This window comes from Hyperoodon ampullatus (genome assembly GCF_949752795.1).
Source record: "Hyperoodon ampullatus genome assembly, chromosome: 19".
Lineage (NCBI taxonomy): Eukaryota > Metazoa > Chordata > Mammalia > Artiodactyla > Ziphiidae > Hyperoodon > Hyperoodon ampullatus.
In genome coordinates this window covers 27749975-27757501 of record NC_136932.1, presented here as the reverse complement: position 1 = coordinate 27757501, position 7527 = coordinate 27749975, and the positions used below count along the sequence as shown (strand labels likewise).

The window sequence follows — 7527 nt, the reverse complement described above, 5'->3', positions numbered from 1 at the left end:
CTTACAGAAAAAATAATTTCCCTATTCATTCAATCAGAGGTACCGGCTGTATAGGTTAGGATCTGTGCTCGGTGCTGGGGATATTACAGTGAACAGCCATAGTTCCTGCCCTCAGAAGGCTTACAATCTAGTTCTTGTTCTTTGTTCCATTCATTGCCAACCTAGATGTGAATATCCAACAGGGCTTCTTCAAGAAGCCAAAGAGTAAATAAGCGGATAGTGCATGTCAGGTGGGCCCAAGGCCCCCAGCTGCCCAGTCCCACTTGGGCTTCCTCCCTAGAAACGAAACGAGGAGAGGATTGGACTCCTAGTGAAGGAGTTAAGATGCAGAAAGGGATAGGACTTGAGAGTACTATCAAACTCTCAATTCAAGTGGCCGAGGACCTCGGTCTCAGCCCTCTCGTCCTCAAGGAAAGGGGTCGGGAGGGGGCAAGTGGTACGTGGCGTCCAGAAAGATGACGAGGTTCCACAGGAAGAGGCGGTCCACCACCATGGCCACAAACTGCCAGTCCTCCTTCAACTGGGGGTAGGAAGATTAAACTGTTCCTGGGCTCCAGACAACCAGGGAAGGCGGCCTCAAGGCCCTGTACCGCACCCAGGTCCTAATACCACAGCTTTGAGACAAGGGCGGGACCGCAGAATAGCAGAGAGCGAAACTGCGGGCGACGGATGTGAGTAAAGAACAAGTGGGAAGCCAGGGGGCGGGACCAAGTGAGGCAAACTTCCAATCAGAAAAAAAAATCGAGTTCTGGGGGCGGAGCCTAAGTTTGCCGGTGGAGCCAAGGCCACCCAGGCCTTGCCTTAGCCCACCCTCTTTGGAGTCACAGCTTCGTGGTCCTCCTGTTCCCGCAGCTGTTGAGCGGTGTAGCTGATTGAAGAAACGACCTCCCGTAGGTCGGGAGGCAGGCACACAGCCCGGCTTGGACCATCGATAAATGGCCGCAGGTCCGGGGCAGACAGTTCAGGCTGGAACGTGGAAGAGGCGAGTCTGTTTGGCCACGACCGGGGCACAAAGACGGCCTGCGTGGGTGCTCTAGGCCCCGCCCCAACTCCCTCCTCCAACGCCCATCCAGGTTTCCAAACGTGAGAGAGCCCTTCAGGTTCTCTTCAACAGCGGCGACCTCTCTAGCCTTCCGCAATTCCTCCTATTCCCTTACGCTTTAGTTCCCACCTCCCCGCACAGTGGGCAACAGAAGGGGGACTACAACTCCCATGATGCTCAACCACGACATCCTCTGAGAGCTTAGGACGCCTGCCTCCGCACAGTCTTCTGGGAACTGTAGTTCGCCCTCTCCCTTCTACGTGGGCCATGGGGAGTAGATACTACCTGTTGGGTTTGGGGAAGAGAAAATCATGTGGTGGCTTGCGGATGAAATATTCATCTGTTCCCCGACCCCAGCCACTTCCTGGAGAATCCCTGAGAGGTATAGGAGGTGGCTCCGGTATCTGGTCTCTCTCAGGTTTGGGTCTCTTCAGACCCAGATACGGAGGGAGTTTGTGGATAAAGATCTGCAGAGTAGAAGAAGAGGCGTGTTGGAGGGGGCTCTTATGCTTTCAGACCAGAAGGGAAGCCGCCAACCACCCCCACGGCACGTGCCCATTCCTGCGCATGCGTGTATGCATCCCACAGATGAAATGCAACTACACAGCCCAAGAGTCCTTAAGGGGGTTAGGAGGCATCCTGACTGGAAAGAAAAGTTCTGAGGGCTTCCACCCTGATAGTACCTAACCCTGAGAATGCTTCCTTGGGACCCACGATGGGCAGTATTGATGAAGAGAGTCTGGGATCTACGCAATGTTAATGATGGGAAGATAAAATTAATTGGGCAACATTTCAACACCCAAAGACCTTGGCACTTTGACACTCTACCAGGAGTTGTAGTTCTCCCTCAGGTCTGTGAAAGGGAAGGTTGAAAGTTGGTGGGAGTGAGGAGCGATACCTGGACAAAAAGCCAAATACTGGGATTGAGAGTTAACACAGGTTGGAGAGGAGATCTTCTTACCTGACGGACCCAAAGGGGCATTTGGTGGGTGTGGGGTGAGCGATGGTGCAGGTTGAGGACTACGATGTTAAGGATGACTGAGAAGGTGACGAGGACCATGGTAAACATGAGGTATTTGATGATGACGGGGACAGACAGGGAGGTCTCAGGCACTTTGTCTGCCAGCAGCAGCAGGAACACAGTAAGGGTCAGCAGGGCAAAGATCGAGAGCCCCATCTGCTCTACTTGGGGGACAGAGGGGAAGGCGGAAGGATTAGGCTTTGCCAGAAAGCAATCTCCCTGGCATAATCAGTGACCGTGTTTCCAGCCCACTCAAGGACAGGCTTTTGGAAGGGCCAACTGCATGCAAATAACTCCTACATTTATACCTCCAACCTGGACTGATTCCCCTAAATTCCACACTTGTATCCACCTGCCTACTTAACCTCTCCATTTGGGTGTCCAATAGACATCTCGAACTTAACATGTCCAAAACTTAATTCCCTCACCACCGACTCCCCACACAGTCTTCCTCAGGTCATAAATGACAACTCGATCTTTCCTGTGGCTCAGGCCAAATCCCTTGGAGTCATTCTCAGCTCTCCTCTCTCTCATCCCATATCCAATCCATACCAAACCCTATTGGCTCTACCTTCAACATATATCCTGAAACTGTTGACCTATCCCATCTACCACTACCATCCTGGTACAAGCCACCATTACCTCAGATCTGAGTTATTACAAAGGCCTCCTCTTTGCTTCATCCTTTGCCCCCCTGCTGACTGTTCTCAACAGAGCAGCCACATTGATCCCATTAAAATGTAAATCAGATCAACCAAGAGCCCCAAACACAGCCCAGAATGGGGGAGGCAAGTTTGCATACATCTGGTCGTGACCCAAGAGACCAGATGAGGAAAACTGAAGCCTGGGCTCTTTCTCACAGGCTGGGGAAATCAGGCATTGGGTGCCCATCCCTACATCTTACCTCCTCCCCAGAGGGTGGCTTCTGAGCCACCCTAAAAAGAACTAAGTTCTCTGCGCTCTGGGGGAGCTTTAAGATGCTGGGGGTGGGTGACAGGGAAAGGAAAATTGCTCTAAGCTCTAAAGCACTGCTCTCCAATAGCATTTTTCATGATGATGGAAATGTTCTAAATCTGTGCCATCCAATGCGGTAGCCACTAACTCCATGTGGCTACTGAGCACTTAGAAGATCATGGCACTGAGGAAGAGAATTTCTGTTTTTTTTCTGGCCAAGCCATGAAGCTTGCGGGGTCTGAATTCCCTGACCAGGGATTGAACCACCGCCACATCAGTGAAAGCGCCACGTCCCAACAACTGGACTGCCAGGGAACAGAATTGGATGTCAGGGAAATTCTGTTCCCTGAGGAAGAGAAGTTTTAGCTTTTTAACTTAATTTTTAATAGAATTAATTTTCCTTAATTTTAAGTAATTTACATTCTAATAGGCCTTTGGCTAGTGGCTACTGTAATTGACAGTGCAGCTCTAGGGCCTTGGGGATAACGGATTTAGCTAGAGAGCGATGGAGGGAAAGCAGGGATAGTTTCGGTCCTCATCAGGCCCTGTGGGATGGGGCTGGGTTGGATGTCCTCCAAAGTCCACAGAACACTTCTCTTGTCTCTTTATTCCTCATGCTTACCTGTCCCCTCTTTTTCTATGTTTCTCACCACACACTGATATCCCCACTCCTTGATGGTCTCCGGTGAGTTGTTGGATGTTGGAAGCCATCCTGGAGCCATTGCACCATGACAAAGTCATGAAGCAACGGAAGGCGAAACTGCAAGGCAGCGCCGTGCCAGGAAGGTGGACTACAGCTCTGTTGTTATGTTTTATGATAATAAATTTAAATATAGGGGCAATTTTGGGGGGATGTTGCTCCACGTGAAAGAAAAATTCCTCTAGGACTCCCCCTCCTGAAACTACCACAGAATGGGAAGTACCCACTAAAGACCCGGGGAAATGGGTAAAGAATTAAGAGCCTGGAACTAAAGGGATATTTTTATGAAAAACACCCTCTAGTATGGAGTTATGGCCATGGGCTGGAGTTCCTGATGACATAGGAAATTTATGGTTCTATTATAAAGGAAGATTAATTATAGAAAAGCAAATGCCTAGAGCAGAATTAGTTGCTAGGATAGGGAGAAAGCACTGTCTCAGTTGAAGGAAACAACGAGAAAGGGCATGCAGGGTACATTGTAAATATTTTCGTGGAACCATTGTAAAAGGTTGCCCATGCAAGAAGAGAAATAGGAACAAGTAGCTTCAACTTTTACAATTAAAATAATCATATAACTGCTTGGCTTGGTTACTAAGAAATAACCTGTGATTAATGGGAACTTGGGAAATATTTTAATAGGACATCTAGAAACTAGGGCATATTTTTAAAAAAAAATCTTTATAGAACATTTTGAGGTTTGATTGTGCTAAGATTGTTTGGTCACATACCTGGTAATGTAATCAACTACAATATATAAACCTGTGATTGTAAACAATAAAGAAGAGAGAGAAACATGCAATGCTGATACTTTAAGAAGTGTAATAGATTTATTTCCTTCGCCGACGCTATCTATCCCTCGGGTATCCCTTGACTCGCTGGAGCTGGACTCCGGCAGTTGGATGTCGCCCTATGAAGGCGCCTGGGAGACAGAGCTTCGCACTTGTCCCTGTCTGCTGTCTTTGGCGGGCGTCAAAGACCACACGCCCTAGAGAGAGCTTCGCACTTGTCCCTGTCTGCTGTCTCTGGCGGGCGTCAAAGACCACACGCCCTAGAGAGAGCTTCGCACTTGTCCCTGTCTGCTGTCTCTGGCGGGCATCAAAGACCACACGCCCTAGAGAGAGCTTCGCACTTGTCCCTGTCTGCTGTCTCTGGCGGGCGTCAAAGACCACATGCCCTAGAGAGAGCTTCGCACTTGTCCCTGTCTGCTGTCTCTGGCGGGCGTCAAAGACCACACGCCCTAGAGAGAGCTTCGCACTTGTCCCTGTCTGCTGTCTCTGGCGGGCGTCAAAGACCACACGCCCTAGCCAGGTGCCTGCTGGTTTTGGGAGGTGTAGACATCTGGCCATAGTTCTGGCAGGCTGGGGGAACGGTATCGGGTGGTACACCCAGGCTTAGCTGCCTGTTCGCTGCGAGGAGGTTAGCAGGTCATTGTAGGGCCCCTGAGCCTTGGCAGAGCAGGAGTTGTGACTGGCTGGGACAGAAGTCCATGGTATGTGCTGCCCTGCATCCTCCTTTCGAGGAACTGTCTCAGATATAAATGAATTTTGGGTCTGACGTGGGCCCCAAACTTGGACAGAGTCAGTTCCTAGAGGGTTCTTGTGGAGGCCTGAGTTGTTATGGAGGCCTCGTCTCTTGGATAAGCCAGAGTCTTGAGTAAGGGCTGGACTCTTATGGGGGCCAGGATCTCGATTAATTCCTGAGTCTTTGTGGAAGTTAGGGTCATGGGTATGTTCTGAGCTCCTGTAAATTCCAGCATCTTGGGTAAGTCCAGGATTCGTATGGAGGTCAGAATCTTGAGTAAGGCCTTGGCTCCTGCAGACTCCAGAATCTTGGGTCAGGCCTGGATTCTTGTAGTCTCCGGAGTCTCGGGTAAGGCTTGAGCCCTTATGGAGGCGAGCGGTTTGCACAAGACCTGGGCTCTTATGGAGATCAGACTCCTGGCAAAGGACTGAGCTCTTGTTGACTGCAGAGTCTTGGGCATGGCATGGACTCTTCTGTGGCCAAGAATCTTGGGTAATGACTGGATTCTTCTGAAGGTCAGAGTCTTGGGAAAGGCTTGGATTCTTGCAGAGGTAAGGGTCTGCGGTAAGGCCTCGAAGTTCGTGGAGGCCTGGATCTTGAGCAAGGCCTGGGTTCTTGGGGAGGCCTGTGTCTCCGGTAAGGCCTGGGGTCCTTTGGAGGACAGAGCATTGGTTGAGACCTAGACTCTCATGAAGTTCTGGGGGTTGGGGCTGGTTTGGTGTTTGGGAAGTGGTGGATAACTGGGGAGGGATGGGGCCCTGGGGAGAGAGGACAGACTGAGGAGACTTGGAGGTTGGGGGAAAGGTGAGGGTTTGTATTAAGGTGGAGGGCTTCTGGTGGTTGCTGTGTTGATGAAGGACAAAGGATCTGGGAAAACAAGAGGCAGAGAAAGAGTGCATGGTGGAGGCATGGTGCATGGTGAGCTCTGGGCACTGGTCGGAGAATGGAAGCAAGGTTGAGAAGGTGCAGCATCCTTGGAGTACACCTGGAATTTGGGGTAGACTGGAGTCTGGGGATCCGTGTTTCTCTTCTCAGACTGGCAAGGATGGGAGCTACGGTGAGCGAAGGTCTTGGACTGTACAAATTTGTCTTTGGCATCATTTGGGATCTTCCATTCCATATTCCCCAACTCCACGTAACCCAGTATGGACCCTGTGGAGGGCTTGGCACTGTCCCCACTACATTGCTTCAGTGTTTGCTCAGCTGTACCAGAGCTCACCAGACCATGCCCCTCTTGGGGCCTGGAGAGGGTACCCAAGTCATTTCTGGAGTACCCAGAGTTCTGAGGGGGACACACATGGAATAAGTTCTGCTTCATGCTGCGGGCATAGTAGACCACATGGCCAGAGGAGAGGCCTTGGTCGAAGGTAGACAAGGTAGAGAGAATAGAATCTAGGATGGGGGTACGGGTGGTGGAAGGGACTGGAGTGGTCGTCAGGGCCATGACCAGTGCTGGGACAGAGGTTGTGGCAGAGATCGGGACAGGGGCTGGTGTAGGGGCTAGGGCAGGAGTAGTAGCAGGGGCAGAAGTTGGGGGAGGGACCAGAGTGTTGGCATGGGTATAGGTCAGATGAGCATGGGTCAGGGTGCAGAGAGAAGTGTGGCCCAGGAATTGGGCTGAGGCATGTGAGGGGGCCTGGGCTTGGGCCTGGGCTGGGGTATGGGCTGAGGTATGCTCCGGGCCATGGACCTGGGCAGGGCTGTGCTCAGGGTTGAGGGCTGGTGAGGGGGTCTGGGCCTGGGGTGTAGTGTGCTCAGGGAGGTGGAATGTGGAGCAAGTCTGGGCCTGAGGTGGGGCGTGCACAGAGGGGTGCTTGTAGGAGAAGGTCTGGGCCTTGGCAGGAGAATGTGCAGGGAGCTGAACTGGGGGGCAGGTCTGGGCCCGGGCTGGGGCCTGGGCTGAGTCATAGTCTGGGGTCTTAGTCTTGCTCTCTTGGGGCAGGCAGAGTGGAACCACGTCCACCTTGCTTCTCCTGCGGAGCTTGGAAGATGTCTCTCACCTGGAGTTAAAGGTGGCTTGGGACTTTAAGGCTGTGAACGGAGGGGCCTCACCAGCTCCCACTACCCCCTCCTTCCACAGTCCCCGTGGAGCCTCCGTGGAAGCCCGAGCCCGTCCACACTGAGGCGGCGTCCAGCAGCACTTAGAAGCCGTCTCATCATCTGTTTCTGGTATCCGGGATTCAAGGTGGTTTGGGTGCCTGTGCAGGAAGCTCGGGCGATGGCGGAAGCGGGGAGAAACTCTTGAACGCAGCTTCTTGGGATCCACGGAGCAGCGCATGCGATGACTGC

General features: G+C 52.0%; 2 protein-coding genes across 2 annotated transcripts in view; both read right to left on the bottom strand.

The window, feature by feature from the left end:
• Window positions 1-7527, bottom strand: part of LOC307067905 (RAD52 motif-containing protein 1-like) — a gene marked incomplete at both ends in the record, with an annotated part of 261539 nt that overhangs the window by 178966 nt on the left and 75046 nt on the right. The window lies entirely within an intron of this gene.
• Window positions 407-7516, bottom strand: LOC307067400 (acetylcholine receptor subunit beta-like; the record flags this gene model as incomplete). The annotated part of the gene is made up of 5 exons (XM_079724874.1): window positions 407-520; window positions 826-988; window positions 1328-1509; window positions 2004-2227; window positions 7291-7516. 5 exons carry the CDS (start codon window positions 7514-7516, stop codon window positions 407-409), a joined length of 909 nt encoding a protein of 302 aa, XP_079581000.1.